General features: G+C 41.5%; 1 protein-coding gene across 1 annotated transcript; it reads left to right on the top strand.

Annotated features, from left to right (window-relative positions):
- Window positions 1–16,201: 16,201 nt before the first annotated feature.
- Window positions 16,202–21,222, top strand: cnr1 (cannabinoid receptor 1). The gene is made up of 2 exons (XM_014204954.2): window positions 16,202–16,608; window positions 18,133–21,222. Exon 2 carries the CDS (start codon window positions 18,183–18,185, stop codon window positions 19,587–19,589), a length of 1,407 nt encoding a protein of 468 aa, XP_014060429.1. The 5' UTR covers window positions 16,202–16,608; window positions 18,133–18,182; the 3' UTR covers window positions 19,590–21,222.
- Window positions 21,223–21,696: the final 474 nt, after the last annotated feature.

Here is a 21,696-nt window from a genome sequence, read left to right as displayed (position 1 = left end):
ATTTGAAAAACCTGTTTTCGCTTTGTCGTTATGGGGTATTGTGTGTATATTGATGAGGGAAAATGTAATTTAATCAATTTTAGAATAAGGCTGAAACAACAAAATCTGGAAAAAGTCAAAGGGTCTGAATACTTTCCGAATGCACTATATGCCTCCTATCTTTATATTTTATACACTAGGACAGCAATACAGAGGAGAGGTAGAATATCTTGCTACATAAAATGGAGAGCTGGGGGGCGTTTATATTGAGAGCTGAGCTAAGCTTGGCGCTGACCCACTGTCATCTTCGTGTAGTATGAAATTGTTTCCAATTCTAATCCAACCAAATACACATTCACAGTTTCAAAATCCCAAATCCCTCTTTTGAGCTCTACCTGAGCCAAGGCACACCGAGTCCAGGAGGCACCGTTTCAAATAGACAGACATTATTATTGACGTTAATAGTAGTATGTGGCACTGCTTCCAAAGCAGGAATAATAAAAGAGGATGACATCTGTAATGGGACTCTGCAGAGATAAACCAAATCTGTGTGCTAATGGCAAAGACCGCCCATTAGAAATGATTAAATAATTTAAAACCTTATAGCCCGGCACAATAGCATACGTATAGAGCTCAGGAATCAGGTGGAGAAATCCCACGTGCGTGATGACAAAATACACCGATAACAAGGCATCACTGTGTCAATCCAAAAGCTAATACAGATGGATTCAAATGATCTGGATTCAAATGAACTTCTACCACCTCTCATTTGTGTCTTGATTTCTCTGCCCATTACTGGCAGCTGTGTTAATAATTCACTTTTTTTATCAGCTTTTGTTTTCCCTGTCCTGCTTTGGAGCTGTGAGTTTGAGAAAATCTCTTTATTAATATAATGTATCATTATTACATTAGAGGGCTTGTGTACTGCTCTGCTAGAGGAGATGAATGAGATGCTTGAGAAGAGTAATATTTATGTTATTAATGTTACTTCATAGAGATTGCACCCTATTCCCTATAGTGCACTACTTTTGACAAGAGCTCTATGGGCCCTGGTCAAAAGTACAGCACTATATGGGTAATAGGGTGCCATTTGGGACACTGCCCCTGTTGAAGCCACTGGCTATCTTGGTGACCAGACGGTCATGTCTTACAGTCAACATACCCATCTCTTTTCCTCCTCCTCCACCCCAGCCTCTGAGCTCAGGGCTACAGCAAACAAGCATAAGCGCAGAGATTTATTGGAATGTGAGTGTACACAAAACCTATGACTCACGTTTGGCTTTGGGTCTTGTCTCAGACTGATGTTGTTACTGCGACAGATGCAGTGTGATCGGGTCAATTTTCTCTAGCTCCGCAGCTAAGACAACTGACTCTGTGCGCACACCGCAAAAACATTCCTTACTTACACTGAGACCCAATCTCTATGTCCTCGGGGGGGGGTGTCACAGTGGTGCGACAGCTCATTTTTATAAAGTAAAACATCAGGTGAAGTACGAATATTTACACCTTGAGATTCTGGGGTTTTATTACACAAGACATCTATTTTCTCCAGGTTTAAGTCAGAGAGGCTTTCAGGTTACTTTGTACTCAGTCACAGGCTTTCCGCCTTCGGTAAGCAAAACCTGGTTGTCCGAGGCTCGTTACTCTGTAACCCAATAACACATCCATGGGGTGACGATAGGAACACTGTCTTCGGTTTGAGGGCTGTTCACACCTAGTCACCCCCTCTCCACTGACCTCAACCCTCCCACAGTCAGACACTAGATATCTACTTGTTCTGTACAATCATCTGTCTACGGCGGTTTCAGCTAAAGTGTTACTGTAGATTTTAATTTGTCTGAGCCTAGGAGCCCCACCACTCTTCTGTTAGCAGCCATTGTTATGCGGCAAGACTTTGTGTCGTCTGAGGTTCATCTGATCTCAACGATCACACACTTTGAGAGACAACACTCGGAGTTCTATTTGTCCAACAATGACGTTTCCTTCTTTTTTTTGTTCAAAGTTGGTATGGTTTTCAATGCCTCCTGCAAACTTAGATTAACATTTTGAAGGTCGAGGGGAGTATGAAAACAATATCCAACTTTGAATCAAAGTATCAACAGAAAGATTGGTATGTATATGAAATTGTGGACAATGATAGCATTTCAAGGTAAAGCCTTCAGTGATCCGTACAGTATACTGTAAGTCTCTGAGATACTGTGTAATGCTGAGAGAGAAGAGAGACAGATGTTTGAAATTGCCCTCTCTGACTGACATATTTGTAATTATCTATTCCAAGGCTGTGGGGAATTTCCAGTCATGTTTGAGTCGGGGGTTGTTAGGGTGCACGAGAAAAATGAATTTGGAGAGAAAGAGGCATTGTAAAGCCATGTGCAGGGCTTTTGTGTAATTCTGAGCAGAGGCGGCATCAAGCACTGTGGTTCTGAGTTATGGCATTATGCTGTAATAAGGAATTGGACCTTGAATGCCCTGCTATATTGTCCCTACCCACATCAAAGAGCGTCCTCGTTCTAACCCAATAGCACAGAAAACATATTACTAGTGCAGCGTCTTTGGTGGTGCTGGAACAAAATATTTATCGCCAGGCACTGATAAATGTCCCCTGATCATGGGGTATCATGGGAGAGCAGCAACACCTCCCTAAAAAACAACCGATCAGAAAGATGAAAGGAAAATGGAGGAGCTAGGGTTTTCTTGAGTACTAAGGGAACACAATGCTATCACCTAGCGATTTCAGCTAAAAGAAGATCAGCAAACGGGAAAAGAATGCAGTCTGAAAATAATGTAATCATTTGTATAATTTCAATTTTTTGGATTCCCAAATTTCACCCTCCATACACCTCTGATGAATTATGATTTTAGTGGAAAAACAGAATAAAAAAATCTAAATATGAGTTAAACTCCTAGCAGAGCCCCAAGTCCAATGGGTATAACCTCTGACCTGTTGATGTTCTCCGTATCCATAGCCAGAATGATTTTGCACTGAATGGTGATCGAACATGTTTCCTGTCATATTCATCAAATTATTTAAAAAACATGCACACAACAGTATTCATACCTTGGTTTCTGTGGTAAATGTAAATGAAAAAAAAAATGTTTTGATAATGGTTTTCATACACATACCTTGTCCATAATGTAGAGGCCTATGAGATATTTATTGAAAAGGTCAGGAATGAGGATGGTAATTGTGATCTCCATAACGTACCAATACCAATTCAAATCAAATGCTATTTGCTTACTTACAAGCCCTTAAACAACAATGCAGTTTAAAGAAAAATACCTACAAAAAATAAATAAGTAACAAATAATTAAAGAGCAGCAGTAAAATAACAATAGTGAGGCTACAGGGGGTACCATTACAGAGTCAGTGTGCGGGGGGGCACCGGTTAGTCGAGGTAATGTAGGTAGCGTTATTAAAGTGACTATGCATAGATAATAACAGAGAGTAGCAGCGGTGTAAAAGATTTTGATTTGATTAGATGTTCAGAAGTCTTATGACTTGGGGGTAGAAGCTGTTTAGAAGCCTCTTGGACCTAGACTTGGCGCTCCAGTACCGCTTGCCGTGCGGTAGCAGAGAGAACAGTCTATTACTAGGGTGGCTGGAGTCTCTGACAATTTTTAGGGCCTTCCTCTGACACCGCCTGGTATAGAGATCCTGGATGGCAGGAAGCTTGGCCCCAGTGATGTACTGGGCCGTACGCACTACCCTCTGTAGTGCCTTGCGGTCGGGATGCTCTCGATTGTGCAGCTGTAGAACCTATTGAGGATCTGAGGACACATGCCAAATCTTTTCAGTCTCCTGAGGGGGAATAGGTTTTGTCGTGCCCTCTTCACGACTGTCTTGGTGTGCTTGGACCATGTTAGTTTGTTGGTGATGTGGACATCAAGGAACTTGAAGCTCTCAACCTGCTCCACTACAGCCCCGTTGATGAGACAGAGACACAAAAGTGAGCAGTTCAGTCATCTGCACATAATACTGCTAGCCTGCAACATATTATTATAGTTTACATATTCTTACGTCTTTGTTGATTGATATCCATTGAATTGTGTCCATTTTCTGTCTTACAAAGATTTGCACAAATATGAAAAGATTGATGATATCATCATAAAACAAGATTAATTTAGATCATACTACAAGGGACAAAACTTACCTTAAATTGAGGCGATCTTTACATTTTTCAGTTAAGTTCCTGCACCTGCTGTCCTTTCAAATCCAAATGTTTCAGTTGGGCAGTTAGGTTTCTGCAAGAACCCCCATCAACTAAGGAGGTTCCTCGATGAACCCCACCTCCTTTGGGGTTCTTGGAAGAACCTTTTGGGGGCAATTTTCAGTGCCAAGAACCTTAAGGTTCTTCAAAAAACTTTGAGGATCTTAGAAGAACCCTTGTTGAACCCCTAATGTTTTGAGTGTAGGACATAAAACTATTTTACAAGATACTGATGACAAGCCTATGGAAATATGATGCCATTTGTGCATCATAAATATCACTGTTCATATTGATAAAATTAAGCTGTCTTTTACAAGGTTTTTATGACAGCGTTAACTGCCATTCAGAAATTCCCTCAAGATCGCTACAGGGGGCTTTATATGCCATGTGAGATTTACCGTATATGACCTTTTTATTTATTTTATAGATTTGAGTCTCATCACTTCTGCACCATAAACCCTGACACATAGAGTTTAGAGTTCTGAGCCTAAAGACCATACGCTCCTCATGATGAGTACTCTCTGTAGGTAGACAGGTTGCCTCTCACATTAACAATGTTCAAACATAACACCCTAGGTCTGGGATTTTCGAGACTACGTGATGAGGGTAAGATCTGGAAGAGGCACGCTTTAGTCCCGTACAGCTTTGTCCCTGTACAGCTGCTCCTCAGTCAACACTTTCCAGAAGCCCCCTGTCATTAGCTAGGTTTCCATCCAATTGGCGACAGATTTTCATGCAAATATTCTAAAATCAGCATAAAAACAAGATGCGCATTTTCCCAACAGAAATGTGTTCCCATCAAGTTGAATTATGGATAAAAGGCTGCGCTTGTTGACGTAGTGCACATAAAATACATTTTGCGGTTAAATTCCCATATACCGAATATAAAATACAAGTTAAATGGGTTTCCTTCGCATTTTCAACCCTACTAGTGGTTTTCTCACAACAACAACAACAAAAGCGTTATAGCGTGTGCCCACTCTGGTATCGGCAAAAGAGCGAGATTATTTTTATTTGCAAACGGCAGCCAAGCATCAATGATCATGTCGCCATAAAACCCTCGATATTGATTGGAAATTAGCATCAAGCCCATCAACGTGCGCTTTCACCACCCAGTGAAGTTCATCATACTTTATTTCAACTGTAACCTAATAAACTCCACGCACAATATCATCGAGTGACGACATTTTTACTTGTATATGTTATTATATCAATATTTTGCGCATAAAGGCGTTTCCACCGCCATTTCTCGCATAATTAATATTACCAACATAAAAAGATCCCACCATGACGAACGAACAAATGAACTGTGAGCGTTTATACAATTCTACCGAAACGTCCTATTTCCATCACAGGTATCGTGATCATTTTTATATGGTATGACTTTTATACGGTATGAAACGTGGTTAGCGTGTGTGATGGAAGAACACCAACACCTCATCTGTGGCACTCCTGTATGGCACCAGAGCTTGGTTGGTCTGTAGTTTATGCAGTGGATGCTGATGTTTTTTGCTCTGCTTCAACCTTAGTGCTTCGATCGTATTCCTCTGCTCAACAGCACCGTCACTATCAGTGCAAAATACAACCACTTCACATTGTACTGAAAGAGGCTGGTTTCCTTGAACATGTTGGATGTCTTTCAGACTTCTGACATAAGACGTCTTGTAATTGGCTCTTATTTTCGGAACATTGCACTCAATTTGGAAGACTTCCTTGTGAAAAAGATATTGTATTTCAGCTCTATAATGTGTTTCATCCTCGTGTGCGTCGTGTAACCAGTCGTCAGAACCCTCTGTGGTTGTCATGCCAACAACATATTCTAGGCGGTTGGTTGGGTAAGCTTGTGGAGTCAAGTGGTGGGGGTGTCGACAGATATATACAGTACATGTGGAGAGAGTGAGGAAGAGGTGTACTGGCTGGCGTCGCTCCTCAGACTGGTCTCATAGACTAGACGTAACATCGTAAATGTATATTCCGGGACATCCAAATTAGTATATTTTACTTTTGGTATGGTTACATAAGATACAGTGCATTCGGAAAGTATTCAGATTCTTGACTTTTCCCACATTTTTTAACGTTACAGCCTTGTTCTAAAATGGATTCACAATACCCCATAAAGACAAAGCGAAAACAGGTTTTTAGAATTGTTTGCAAATGTATAAAAAACAGAAATACCTTATTTACATAAGTATTCAGACCCTTTGCTATGAGACTCGAAATTGAGCTCAGGTGCATCCTGTTTCCATTAATCATCCTTGAGACTTTTGTACAACTTGATTGGAGTCCACCTGTGGCAAATTCAATTGATTGATGATTTGGAAAGGCACACACCTGTCTATATACGGTCCCACAGTTGACAGTGCATGTCAGAGCAAAAACCAAGCCAGGAGGTCGAAGGAATTGTCCGTAGAGCGCTGAGACAGGATTGTGTAATCGTGGAAGAAGGGCCTTGGTCAGGGAGGGGACCAAGAACCTGACTGTCACTCTGACAGACCTCCAGAGTTCCTCTCTGGAGATGGGAGAACCTTCCAAAAGGACAACCATCTCTGCAGCACTCCACCAATCAGGCCTTTATGGCAGAGAGATCAGACGGAAGCCACTCCTCAGTAAAAGACACATGATAGCCAAAAGGCACCTAAAGGACTCTCAGACAATGACAAACAAGATTCTCTGCTCTGATGAAACCAAGAATGAACTGGTTGGTCTGAATGCCAAAAGAGAAACTCCCCAAATACAGGTGTGCCAAGCTTGTAGTGTCATACCCAAGAAGACTCGAGGCTGTAATCATAGCCAATGGTGTTTCAACAAAGTACTAAGTAATGGGTCTGAATACTTATGTAAATTTGATATTTCCATTTTTAATACATTTGCGAAAATTTCCTAAAAACTGTTTTTGCTTTGTCATTATTGAGTATTGTGTGTAGATTGATGAGGGGGAAAAAACGTTTTAATACATTTTAGAATAAGGCTGTAAAGTAACAAAATGTGGAAAAAGTAAAGCGGTCTGAATACTTTCTGAATGCACTTAAGGCAAAACCTGAAAGGAAGATGGTTCGTTGGGGTTGATGGGTAGGCGTTTAATGTGAACGTCTAGCAAACCAAAGCTTGCGTGTTTGAATCTCATCACGGACCACCTTAGCCTTTTAGCAACTTTGAAACTATTTACTACATTCTAGCTATTTGCAATTACTTAGCATGTTAGCTAACACTTCCCCTAACTCTTTAACATAACTCCTAACCTTAACCCTAACCCCTAGGCTGGCTAATGTTAGCCAGCTAGCTAACATTAGCCACAACAAATTGGAATTCGTAACATATCATACATTTACCAAATTAGAAACATATTGTATGTTTTGCAAATTCATAACATATTGAAGAAATTGCAATTCGTAGCATATCATACGAATTGTAGTTCGTAATATATCATTCGAAATGGATGATGGACATCCACAAGTTAATACATACCATAAGAAATGTAACATACACTACATGAACAAAAGTCTGTGGACACCTGCTCATCTAACATCTCATTCCAAGATCATGGGCATTAATATGGAGTTGGTCCCCCCTTTGCTGCTATAACAGCCTCCACTCTTCTTTGAAGGCTTTCCACTAGATGTTGGAAGATAGCTTCGGGGACTTGCTTCCATTCAGCCACAAGAGCATTAGTGAGGTCAGGCACTGATGTTGGGCCATTAGACCCCTGCTCGCAGTCGGCGTTCCAATTCATCCCAAAGGTGTTCGATGGGGTTGAGGTCGGGGCTCTGTGCAGGCCAGTCATGTTCTTTCACACCGATCTTGACCAACCATTTCTGTATGGACCTTGCTTTGTGCATGGGGGCATTGTCATGCTGAAACAGGTAAGGGCTTTCCCCAAACTGTTGCCGCAAAGTTGGAAGTACAGAATTGTCTAGAATGTCCTTCTATGCTGTAGCATTAAGATTTCCCTTCACTGGAACTAAGTGAACAGCTGACCATTATTCCTCTTCCACCAAACGTTACAGTTGGCAATATGCATTGGGGCAGGTAGCGTTTTACTGGCATCAGCCAAACTCAGATTCGTCCATCGGACTGCCAGATGGTGAAGCATGATTCATCACTACAGAGAACGTGTTTCCACTGCTCCAGAGTCCATTGGCGGCGAGCTTTATACCACTCCAGCCGACGCTTGGCATTGCACATGGTGATCTTAGGCTTTTGTGCGGCTGCTCAGCCATGAAAACCAATTTCGGGGCAGCTCTAGCTGGGCAGAAATTTGACGAACTCACTTGACGGTGCCATGTTGAAAGTCACTGAGCTCATCAGTAAGGCCATTTTACTGCCAGTGTTTGTCTATGGAGATTGCATGGTTGTGCGCTCAATTTTTTACACCTGTCAGCAACGGGTGTGTCTGAAATAGCCAAATCCACTCATTTGAAGGGGTGTCCACATACTTTTGTATATATAGTGCATCATACTTAATATAGTATCTCGAATTTACATACAGATTAATACGAAATGCTCTGAGGCCACGTTGCTCTGCTGCCTGGTAGGGGGTAAGAGGGGGCCTTGCCAAAAGTAGTGCACTGTATAGGGAGTAGGGGGCCTCGGTCTGTCTGGGACATCTCTACACCTCCACTGCTGTTGTTCCATTGGCAGTTTGGAACTGCCAAGTAGCCATATGGCAAAGGCAATACTCTCCTCTGGTGAGACATGTCTGGCATGAGAACAAAGGACATGGATGGAGGAATGCAATGAACCATCATACAAATACTTTCAACATTGTCTCTTAAACCAATCAATTGATCCCCTTGTATAAGTAAAGACCTGCTTTTTAATAGTTGGTTTCCTGTATCTAACCATCAATGGCACTGACTGAATTTGATAGAGGCAGAGCACTGGGATAGACAACAGACATGGCTTCATTTTGGCTTTGTTTTGTAAAACATAAAAAACACATATATATATATATATATATATATATATATATATATATATATATATATATATATTATTCTCTTGTCAATGCAATTGGGAATATTGAAATGATTTGTCACTTTGACTGAGGATTCATAAAAGTGTGAGTATTACATTTGTGGAGATGTTGGGGAAATTCGTTTACATGCACTAAGGGTGCATAGTGGTGTTCATTCATCTGCAAATCCAATCAATTTTCCACATTGATTCAACCACATCACATTTGTTTTTCTGGTGTAAATTATATGAAAACAACGTTGATTCAATCAGTTTTTTCCCAGTGGGAACTTTCTTGCCCAGTGGGAACCTATGGAGACCCCACATATAATTGACTACCACAAAGCATTAAGTCAGAAAAGCAGGTAGGCGTTTTGTGGCCATAATGACACAGGGGGGTTTGGTGCATGCAAATAAAATATTAATTATATGTCATGTCATCGCAACTGTACCTTGAAGTTCTTCCAGACACAAACATATACATTTAAAATGCACTTGGCAGGTAAAATAGGAGATATTGCAGGTTACTTGCATAATTTTACAACTGTTTGAAAATACTAAAGTTGGGTAACACAGCATCTGTACTGTAAAATGACGCAGCGATATTCTGGTGGACTACAACAAGCTGTTGGATTAATCACAGGCTTGTAGAAACAGTAATTTATCAGGAACTGCATAACCGTAAATAAACCATAGCTGTAGTGGCTATTTATGGACACACCACATATCAGCAATTTTTTCCTTAGTTCTCATAATTTATGCGTTAAACACATGATTCAATTTGAGGAGAAAAAATTGTCATGTTCACCTTTACTGCTTACTGGCAAAACAACACAGCAATGCATCCGTTTGTTACCAACTTAACAAACAAATTAGGAAGCTTTTTTTTAAATCACATTTGACTTGTTAACAAACCCTTTATTAGCATAACGTTTATTATGCGCCACAATGATTGCCACAATCACTGCATTTAATTAACTGTCATTATGGTGTGTTCTGTTCCAGGTAATGTGCTGTTTAACTTGGAAGATATACCGTTGCCTCTGTTTTTCCTCATGAACTGCGAGAGGAGTGCGGCAGGTTTCCATGGTTACGTCCCAAATGGCACCCTATTCCCTATATAGTGCATTTCTTTTGACCGGAGCCCTATGGGTCCTGGTCAAAAGTAATGCACTATATAGGGAATACTATGCCATTTTCGACACACAGCCCAAGGCCCAGGCTGGGATGGAGGGCTAATATAATTCTCCCCATTAGAGGGAAATCAGGTTGGGGCTGATTATGCAAGCTGCCCGGACAGATCCTGTATGTCAAAGGCTCAGTTAGGCTGGGAGAATGATGAGGTGCTTACTGATGCATTAGGAGGCTGGCACATTGGAATAAATAAAACTCTGCCTGCCAGTGTAGGCCTCAGCTCCTCCCACACAGAGAGGCTGACTGATCAGACTGGAGACCGCATAGCACTCAGAGGATGCGTCCTAAATGGAACCCTATTCCCCAGATATACTGAATAAAAATATGAACGCAACATGTAAAGTGTTGGTCCCATGTTTCATGAGATATCCCAGAAATGTTCCATACGCACAAAAACCTTATTTCTATCAAACTTTATGCACAAATTTGTTTACATCCTTTTTAGTGAGCATTTCTCATTTGCCAAGATAATCCATCCACCTGACAGGTGTGGCATACCAAGACGCTGATTAAACAGCATGATCATTACACATGTGCACCTTGTGCTGGGGACAATAAAATGTGCATTTTTGTCACACAACACAATGCCACAAATTTCCACCAGAACTGTTGCCAGAGAATTGAATGTTAATTTCTCTACCATAAGCAGCCTCAAACATCATTTTAGAGAATTTGGCAGTACGTTCAACCGGCCTCACTACCGCAGACCACGTGTAACCACGCCAGCCCAGGACCTCCACATCCAGCTTCTACACATGCGGGATGGTCTGAGACGAGCCACCCAGACAGTTGATGAAACTGTGGGTTTGCACAACTGAAGATTTTCTGCACAAACTGTCAGAAACCGTCTCAGGGAAGCTCATCTGCTTGCTCGTTGTCCTCAACAAGGTCTTGACCAGACTGCATTTCGGGTCGTAACCGACTTCAGTGGGCAAATGCTCACCTTCGATGGCCACTGGCATGCTGGAGAACTGTGCTCTTCATGGATGAGTCCCGGTTTCAGCTGTACCAGACAGATGGCGTCGTGTGGGCGAGCGCTTTGCTGATGTTACCATTGTGGACAGAGTGCCCGATGGTGGCGGTGGGGTTATGGTATGGGCAGGCATAAGCTACGGACAACAAGCACAATTGCATTTTATCGATGGCAATTTGAATGCACAGAGATACCGTGGTGAGATCCTGAGGCCCATTGTCGTGCCATTCATCCGCCGCCATCACCTCATGTTTCAGCATGATAATGCACGGCCCCATGTCACAAGGATCTGTACACAATTCCTGGAAGCTGAAAATGTCCCAGTTCTTCCATGGTGTCACGACTTCCGCCGAAGTCGGTCCCTCTCCTTGTTCGGGCGGCGTTCGGCGGTCGACGTCACCGGCCTTCTAGCAATCGCTGATCCACCTTTCATTTTCCATTGGTTTTGTCTTGTCTTCTCTCACACCTGGTTTCAATTACATGAATTACATGTTGTGTATTTAACCTTCTGTTCCCCCCATGTCCTTGTCCGGAATTGTTTCTTGTAGTGCTTGTGCACGTTATGCTGGTGGATACCGGGTTTTATTTGACCCATTCATTGATTGTTCTGTTTACGATGGTTTTATGTTTATTAAACGACACCGTTGTAAATCAGTTTTCGCTCTCCTGCGCCTGACTCCTCTGCCACCAGTATGCACCCCGCTACACATGGCCTGCATACTCACCAGACATGTCACCCATTGAGCACGTTTGGGATGCTCTTGATCGACGTGTATGACAGTGTGTCCAGTTCCAGCCAATATCTGGTTTTCTGATCCATGCCCCTACTTTTTTTTAAAGGTATCTGTGACCAACAGATGCATATTTACATAATTAGGAACTAATGAATGTATTGCAATTGACTGATTTCCTTATATAAACTGTAACTCATTCAAATCTTTGAAATTGTTGCATGTTGTGTTTCTATTTTTGTCCAGTGTAGTTATGACCAGAAAACTAGTATACTTTGTAGGGAAAAGGGTGTCATTTGGGACACAGAGAGAACCACTGGCTACAGATGGCAATGGGGAAATACATTTCATTCGTGAGTCTCTCTCTCAAATCAACATGATTGATTCTTATCCTGCATGTCACCCTAATGACTGTGATCGCAACAGGACGTTTCCAGTTCATGAGAGCAGTTCATGAAGTGCACTCTACTGAAAATGGTATAAGGAAAAGTTCATTCCCTGGTGATGGGGCCTTGAATATCTCATTCCAAGTTCTATGTTGTGCTGTATGCTCATCTGAGCCCTGACAGGAACAAAATGTATGACATGATGTGAGACTCAGATGCCAATGTGTTTCGCTTGTGTCATCTGATTTGCAAAATGTATTGACCAAAATGATCACACTACATACAGTCAGTGTTTACTCATTCCTAGGAAAGGATGTCGTTCATATGAAGGCTTAGCAGCTTTTTAAATATCACAAAAGCCTGTGTGAGTTGGATAAGGGATGAACAAAATTAACATTGTAGATCATGTAGGTACAGTAGTTGTGCGTAGAGAGGGCTTAAAAACCTTAGCCTCCGTAGATGCTTTAGTGCAAAAAAGAGTGGCAGACTCTCGTCAGTAGTCCATGTGGAAGGACTACTGAAGGCAGGCTGCTCACACGGACAGTAGCCCAGCCCGGCATGTGAGTCAAGGTGATCAGAGGCAATTAAGCACAGCTGACGGTACTAATGAGCTATTCTCTTTCCCCTACAAGAGAGAGGAGGGAACAGGCAGAGAGGGGAGAAAGAAAAGAGTGTTTGCTTCTACAAAGGAGAGGACGTGCCTTTCGGAAGGGAGAAGGAGGGGACACACCATGGATCCGGACGACCACCCGAAGGGAGCTCTCCACGGACGGATCATTAAGGCTGTGACACTCCTGTGATTTATGTTATAGTTTAAAGATACTCTCCTTATGTTCCTTGCCCTTGTAAAGAAGGAGATTTGTGTTTTCCTTGGGAGATCATCCTTGATAGTGTTGAAGTGTTTGAGAGGGAAAAAATACCTCAACAGAGAACTTTGGTCAATTAAGAAAACCTGCTCCTGAATCGTTTAGTCCACCTTTCCGTTTTAGAGCAACCTCAAAGTACTTGGTCCGCTCACATCTATGAAAAACCACATATGAGAGTAGCTTTTTTGTAGGTCCACCACAGTGCTGTTTAAGATGAGGGAGGACAATAGTTTTTTTTATGAACATGGCCTTATTTCTATTACAGGATATTGGATGACTGTCATTCATATTCCATTCACCTAGTTCAATGTAACATTGATAGGTTCAGGCTACTGCAAATTTTCCCTATACCCATCATGAGGTTGCCACAACCTAGCCTGTGAATTAAAGTTTACAATGTAGGTGCACACAGGTCCTCTCACCTTTTCCCTTGACTTGTGGACTTCAGGGCACAACACATCAGATGTCCATGACCAGGCGAAAAAACCTTTCCAAGGCAAACATTTATATCATAAACGCTACACACAGCCTATATCGTTGCCAAAATATTAGCTAAAGTAACATAATCACATAGCTAATAGAACTAACGCGTTAGTAAACCCGCAACAATCATGCAGCACCGTGTACAGGCAGTAAGCAGTTTAACAGTTACACCGGCGGGCCCCGGTGGCAATAATTTGTAAAAGCCAAAAAGCTTACCTTGACTGGGAAGAGTTCCGGTGTTGGATATTCATAGCCTGCTAGCTAACATAGCATCCATCTATTTGAGCCGGGTGTTTGAGTAGGCTAAACTAGCTAGTTGCATTTGATAGCTAAGTAAGTAAAAGTTTTGTTTTTTTGTACAAATTATTGCTAGCGCTCTCTCTCTCTTGCTCCTCCTTCATTTTTGAAGGAATGAATCTGTTCAAAACTGTTCAACTATTGTCTTTCTCTCGCTTTGAGTCAGCTCTCACCACATTTTATGCACTGCAGTGCTAGCTAGCTGTAGCTTATGCTTTTAGTACTAGATTCCTTCTCTGATCCTTTGATTGGGTGGACAACATGTCAGTTGATTGGGTGGACAACATGTCAACATGTCAACATGTCAGTTGTCCACCCAAGAGCACTGATAGATCAAAGGAGGTCCTCCGGAAGTTGTCATAATTACTGTGTATGTCCACAGAAGGGGGTGAGAACCATGAGCCTCCTAGGTTTTGTATTGAAGTCAATGTACCCACAGGAGGACGTAGCATAGCTGTCCTCCGGCTGCACCATGGTGCTACCCTAAAGACTGCTGTTGAGGCTTCTATGTACCTTCGTTGCAAAACTGTGTTTTAATCAATTATTTGGTGACATGAATATATTTTGTATAGTTTTATCCCAAAATAATAACTTTTTAAATGTTTCACTATTTTTAGGAAATTCACTGAGGAGGAAGGTCCTCCCCTTTCTCCTCTGAGGAGCCTCCATACTCCACTAAGGCTCTACCACAATGTCACGAAAGTGTTAATGAAATGCTTAGTACTTACGTTATGTTTAGTTCAATAAAGTCAATAAAGTTTTGAATTCTGTCTCTTAAAAGTTTGACGAGTACACTGGTCACCCCGGTCACCCCGATCCAGAACATCAGGTACTTCTCATTATATCTGTGTATATAATGAAAAAAGGAACACTAGTAAATGGGTCAAATGAAAAATTATAAACCAAGAGCTAATTTTTTATTTCAGCCTGTCACAGCTGGCCTAGCTGTCACCTGCCTCCCACAGCCTATTAAAACATCATTTAGAGCTGTGTTGACTGTAGAGAACATTGTGGACACTCACTACAGTCTCCTGGCCCAGCCACATTAGTGATTAAACCTGCTGTCACAATACTGAGAGCCTCTCTCTCTATCTCCCTCTCTCTCTCTCTCTCTCTCTCTCTCTCTCTCTCTCATTGCTGAAGTGGCAGACAAGGTTGTCACGCTCTGGCGAGGCCACCTATGGATTCAATGTCCAATTCTGTTTTTGTTCTGTTTTTCATGTCTCCAACCGACCATTCAATTCATTCTTCCCCTTCGGCTGGCTTAGAGGTTGGTCCACTCAATGATGACAATGAAATAGAAATGTATCCATTCATTGTCTGTGCTTATAATCATGATTGAAGTCATACAGAGGGCCAGCCTTATAATTCACTGCAGTTAAATCTTTTTTTTATTTCTAATTGGGCAGGCTGTTGAGATCGCAGTGTTTCCTGAAGGAATTTCAACCCTTCTGAGACTCTGTTGCAGTATTCTTCCCTGTGCTCAGACCCATTTTAGATGTCTGCCCTTTGAGGTCAATATCTACAGAAATTGATCTTAAAGACAGACTGAAAAGACAGACTGAAAATGTGCTATCCCACCAGCAATGTCCTTAATCAATAACAAGACTGTCTGAGAAGAAACAGATAATGTACCTGAAGAATGGCAAAACATGGCCTAAAGATGCAAATAGCCTAATGATAGTTTGGCATGCTGTGCTACTGAGGTCATTCACAGTGCTCCTATGGCCCAGTTCATGAACACACACTGACTAGGTTACAAAGCATGGTCATTTATATGCAGTGTGTTCCACTGTCTTTAAAAAACCCAACAGATCACTCACTGGTGGGGTTCACAATTAGCTTGTTTAATCCAAGATTTTCGTACGATAAAGATAGTAATGAACAATAGTTTACCAGAAGTTCAATTTCAAGAATATTGTAAATGTCGTTTTTCATTATGACAAATCAATGACAGTGAAATTATGTGAAAATGACTGTCTTATACAAAGCCTATCTGTAAGTGAACCTATTTGAGCTATAATGCACTGAACCTATAACAGTAGGCTATGTGCAGCTGTCCTTTTGTCCAAGTGCATGGGCTTTGGGGACTAAAATCCGTGTTTTTATTGTGTCTGCATGCACCCTTGTTCTTGCACTTGACGGCACCAAAATCCCTGCACTTGGTTATAGAAATCTATGGATAGCGCGTTTCAAAGCACGTGATGTGGCATTCTAAAGCGATGCTTCATAAATACGCACATAAAAAAAACTCAAGACATCGCAGCAACCAGAACTTTAGACCAGTGCGAAGGGCGCACATGAGAGCGCGGATGCCAAAGGAAATGCGCGCCCATCAAGAAACCTCATAAACCAATAAATAACCACTTAGATACTTATATAAATATATTTTCTATGTAATGTTAAATGTTTTTACCTTTCCTTGTTTTGATGATTAAATGTATATTTATTTAGTCAGGTACAGCGCGTCAAGGTTGGATTAATGATTGGAGACAGTTTGAGTGGAGGGAAGTCTACACCTGGACGAGCAATGTGAAGGTAAATACATGTTTTTGTTGTATTTCATTTACCTTTTTAATTTAATAGGGAATCATTTCCCCCCAAATTACAGCGTCATGTATAATTAAATGTATTGCGATTTATTAGGCTAAAATAAATTATTTAGACCAATGTGTCCTAATTCAGGACTCTCATTCATTTCACAGACAAAAAACGCTATTATAGCCTACATGTGTATTGACATCAACACATTAACCTAAACGTTAACGAAGCCTATACAATGGCATTGAATAGTAGATCTATAATTCATTTGAAAAATAAAAGGTGAAACCCATTGAAAGAATAATAACCAATTTAGGGGACGCCTATAGTGGTGAAAGTGAAACTAACGTTTACAAAGTAGGGCATTTAGCCAATTAGCCTAATATTGTGAAATTGTAAATGCAGTTAAAAGTTAAGATAATGGATTTAGGACTCTTGAAATACATTTAGTAAAATATAAATCAATGTTATAAAGGCTTTATTCACTTTTAGATAACAGTATACCCCATCAGCTTCGGTATGACTGCACCTGTGTGCACCATCCTATGGCGACTGCTAAGCATGAGAACGATAGCACAAAAGAACAGTAAAGGGGTATAACAGGAGCCGTGTTTAGTGATCTCATGTATTCAAACATGAACAAAATCGACTGTCTCCTGTTGCACATGAGTTATCTGACAGGAGTGGAATTTTCTCTCTGTGTGACATGCAGGGCAATAGCTTATCCTTTGCCCATCCTTTGCCCATCCCTAATGGTTAGCATACTCTATCAACATTTTTTATTTTTTTAAAGAAGGCTGCCCTCAGGCTAATGATTATCATTAGATAATTATAATGTAATATCATTTATAGAATGAGATATAGCAGGTTGTAGTTAAAACACCCTGATGATTTTGCTCATTCAAGCAATGTGAGAAAAACCCAATCTAAGACATGGTTTAATTTTGGTCACGGAATATGTGATTCAATGCCATTCAATGCCAGTTAAACTGTCATAACAGAGCATCAGCTAACATTCAGCTCAGACACCCATACATACCCCACACGACATGCCACCAGGGGTCTCTTCACAGTCCCCAAGTCCAAAAAAGAATTCACGGCAACGCACAGCATTATTCAGAGCCTTGATCGCATGGAACTCCCTTCCATCTCCAATTACTCAAGCAATAAGCAAAACTACCTTTACAAAACGATTAAACAACATCTCATGGAACGGCGGGGACTGTCAGGGGACATACACAGACACTCTTAACACACACAATTGTGTTGTTGTTGTTGTATTGTTTGCATTATTATTTTCTTTATTGTTTCATTTATTGTTAGTATATCGTGGTATTTTTTATTTGTGTGACTGTCCTTGTCTATTAGTGCACCGGTGTTTTGTTACTTGTCATGTTTTGTGTTTTTTGTGGACCCCAGGAAGAATATCTGCTGCCTCTGCAAAAGCTAATGGGGATCCAAAGAACAAAAAGAAAAGCATAATTATGTCTGTCCACAAATATTTCTCTCATCATTTCATAGGTTAACCAGGAATCATCTTAAACCGCAGTGTTCACCTCTCAGGTCCAGTCATGAAGTCTGTGCTAGATGGTGTGGCTGACACCACCTTCCGGACTATAACATCTGGACTGCAGTACCTGGGCTCCAACGATGCCAGCTATGATGACACCACTGTCAACGCTGACTTCACTAAGGGTGGATTGTCCGTCCAGAAGCCTCTCTCTGCTTTCCTCAGTAACTCTTTCCCAGACAAAGTGCCTGGAGATGAGGAACTCATCCTCAAAGGCATTCCATTCTTCCCTACCAATGCCACAGACCTGTTTGGCAACCGGAGTGGCTTTGGAGATGAGGGAACCGGAATCCAGTGTGGGGAGAACTTCATGGACATGGAATGCTTCATGATCCTTACCCCTAGCCAGCAGCTGGCTGTGGCGGTGATGTCACTCACCCTGGGCACCTTCACGGTGTTGGAGAACCTTATCGTGCTGTGTGTGATACTCCAATCCCGCACCCTGCGCTGCCGTCCCTCCTACCACTTCATAGGCAGCCTGGCTGTAGCCGACCTGCTGGGCAGCGTCATCTTCGTCTACAGCTTTCTGGACTTCCATGTGTTCCACAGAAAGGACAGCCCCAATGTGTTCCTCTTCAAGCTGGGTGGAGTCACCGCCTCATTCACAGCCTCTGTGGGAAGCTTGTTTCTCACTGCTATAGATCGCTACATCTCCATCCACAGGCCCCTGGCCTACAGGCGCATCGTCACGCGGACCAAGGCTGTCATCGCCTTCTGCGTGATGTGGACTATCTCCATTGTCTTCGCAGTGCTCCCTCTGCTGGGCTGGAACTGCAAGCAGCTCAACTCGGTCTGCTCAGACATCTTTCCGCTTATCGACGAGAAGTACCTGATGTTCTGGATCGGGGTGACTAGTGTGCTTGTCTTCTTCATCATCTACGCCTACATGTACATCCTGTGGAAGGCCCATCACCACGCCGTGCGCATGCTGAGCCGCACCTCCCAGAAGAGCCTGGTGGTATACTCGGCGGATGGGACTAAGTCGCAGACCATGCGCCCTGAGCAGACGCGCATGGACATCCGCCTGGCCAAGACACTGGTCCTCATCCTGGTGGTGCTGGTCATCTGCTGGGGCCCTGTGCTGGCCATCATGGTCTACGACCTGTTTTGGAAGATGGATGACGATATTAAGACAGTGTTTGCTTTCGCCAGCATGCTCTGTCTGCTCAACTCAACCGTCAATCCAATAATTTACGCCCTGAGGAGCAAGGACATGCGACACGCCTTCCTAAACTCATGCCAGGCGTGCCGGGGCAGTGCCCAGCAGCTGGACAATAGCCTGGAGTCTGACTGCCAGAACAGGCACATTGCTGCCAACAGGGCTGCAGAGAGCTGTGTGAAGACCACTGTGAAAATAGCCGAAGTGACCATGTCTGTCTCCACTGAGACATCTGCAGAAGCTGTCTAGCTGGTCATCATCATGTCACAGCAATATTGCGTCACGAGATGGGGATGGACCTTCCACAGGATGTAATGAATTACACACATAGCTAAATGCTTCAGCGGTTCATTACTTAATTGTTTTATGTTTATGAGGTGTGCCAGTATAGTGTTCCAGTGCCAAAGTGCCAAATAGATTTTTAAAGGTGATGAAGACAGTGGATGGGGACTGTTGGCCATAGACTTCATGGTGATCAAACTGTAGAAGGCTTAGCATATTTTTGTACTGTGAATTCAGGTTCTGAACCAATGATATATTCATTCATGGGATAATGGGCTAATTAAGTTTTTGATTAGAAGTATGTTTTAATATGTTATCAAGATGTCAATATGTGTTCCATAAAGAAGATAAATCTTTTAGGCTTTGAGAAGCCAGAACAGGCATTGGCTTTGTCCAGGCGTTATGTACAAATATACAGTGTGTCGTGAAGAGTTCCATTTTATTTACATAAGGGTCTAACTTTAATTTTAATTTACTTAAGACGTATGATCCATAAAGCGACAGAGGAACCGTTGCCTTTGTATTTTCCTTTTATACCTGTCTGAGTTTGTTTATTTTTTTATACAGAAATAACTAACAGGAAATACAATCTGACCTGACTTTGTGTAGACAGCTCCATTGACTGTTTGAGTCATCTTTCATGTAGAAGCTGGATGAATCTGGAAACCACAGTCTTCAATTTAATGAAATAAATGTGCCATTTCAAGCCATAATAAGCTAATCTGCTTTAAGTACTTATGAGATGTGTTCACTAAGTCAAAAATCTACAATGTAATAAGGTTTTCTGCCTTTCATATCTTTGTCTCTACTCTTGGCTATAGTGGTATGTTTTCAATAAAAATGAATGTATACCAAACAATTGTACAGTGTTACATACAATACAGTTCCAAAAAGTGATTTAATTATGAGTCTGTCTTTAAAACCGTTTGTCAAAGCAACAATGTATTGTATGGCTAAAGCTTGAGCACAGGTCATGAAAATTGAAATCTGGTTGCAGTGTGCTGGCCACACTACCATAATAATCATAGAACTACATGCAATGAATTGAATTCAGATTACTTTTAAGTGGATTTAATTGAATTCAGTACATTTGTGAATAACCTTACAACTTGATTAACAAAACAAATCGACCTTCTGTTCAACACCTCATGAAATTGTGTCAGTGTTACCATAAACATAACTTAGTACTGTTGATTAGGATTATTTTGATATTTGAGGAGATCACAAAAGCTACCCTAGAGTAGACATACAGCACAGCTTTTAGATAAACAAAACAAGAAGATAGCCTGTCTGTCAGTTTTTAGGTTGACTGCAGTTCATTCTTATCAAAAGCAAGCCTTTCATTCGTTAGCTGACAAAACATTAGAATGAGTCTCTTACCAGTGTTGATGAAAATTGTCATTTTCAATGATATTATATAGGACTTTTAATCTAGAACTATCACTCAGTTAACATTGTTCTTTAGACATTTCTCTTGGTGTTAAACTACTACCGACAGCTGTTTACCAGTATGCTTTGCTGCCTCTTGTAATGTTGAGTGTTGGAAATCAAATGTCAAACTGTTAAGTGGCTTCTGTACAGTGGTGGCATTTGAGAAGTCTGTGGGGGTGGGTGGGGGGGAAACTGCAGTATTCAACTGTTTTTTTCATATTGCAATGTAATGTTTCCAAGCTTTTGAATAAAGTCACAGCTGGTTATCATGTCTTCTGCCCAAGTTCATGATTATTTGATGAAAAGCTGTAGGCTAGTAGGTATAGTGTGTTCAGCCTACAAAAGAGAAGAAAATCACAATATAACAAATTTGATAAACTGTAATAAGTGACCCCGAGGTCTTGTTCGAATAGCACCCTTCCTTCCTCACTTCTTTGAAGTAATCTCTGATAACAAGTCGTTAGATCTGTCACAAATAGGTGTAAGCAGAGATCCACTCATATAACTTATACAACCATACACCCATAGCTTATACACCTACACCAACCATGTCAGATACTGTATGTTATTAAGAGCGTCTGCTAAATGACTAAAATGTAAATGTAAATTACTCCGTCTCAAGAAGGCTATTAGGAAGGACACT

This window comes from Salmo salar, chromosome ssa06, assembly GCF_905237065.1.
Source record: "Salmo salar chromosome ssa06, Ssal_v3.1, whole genome shotgun sequence".
Taxonomy (NCBI): Eukaryota; Metazoa; Chordata; class Actinopteri; order Salmoniformes; family Salmonidae; genus Salmo; species Salmo salar.
This window is presented reverse-complemented; position numbering and strand designations above follow the sequence as displayed.

Bases quoted from the DNA above. Each gene is read 5' to 3' on its own strand.
- cnr1 (XM_014204954.2), top strand. From the start codon at position 18,183: ATGAAGTCTGTGCTAGATGGTGTGGCTGACACCACCTTCCGGACTATA.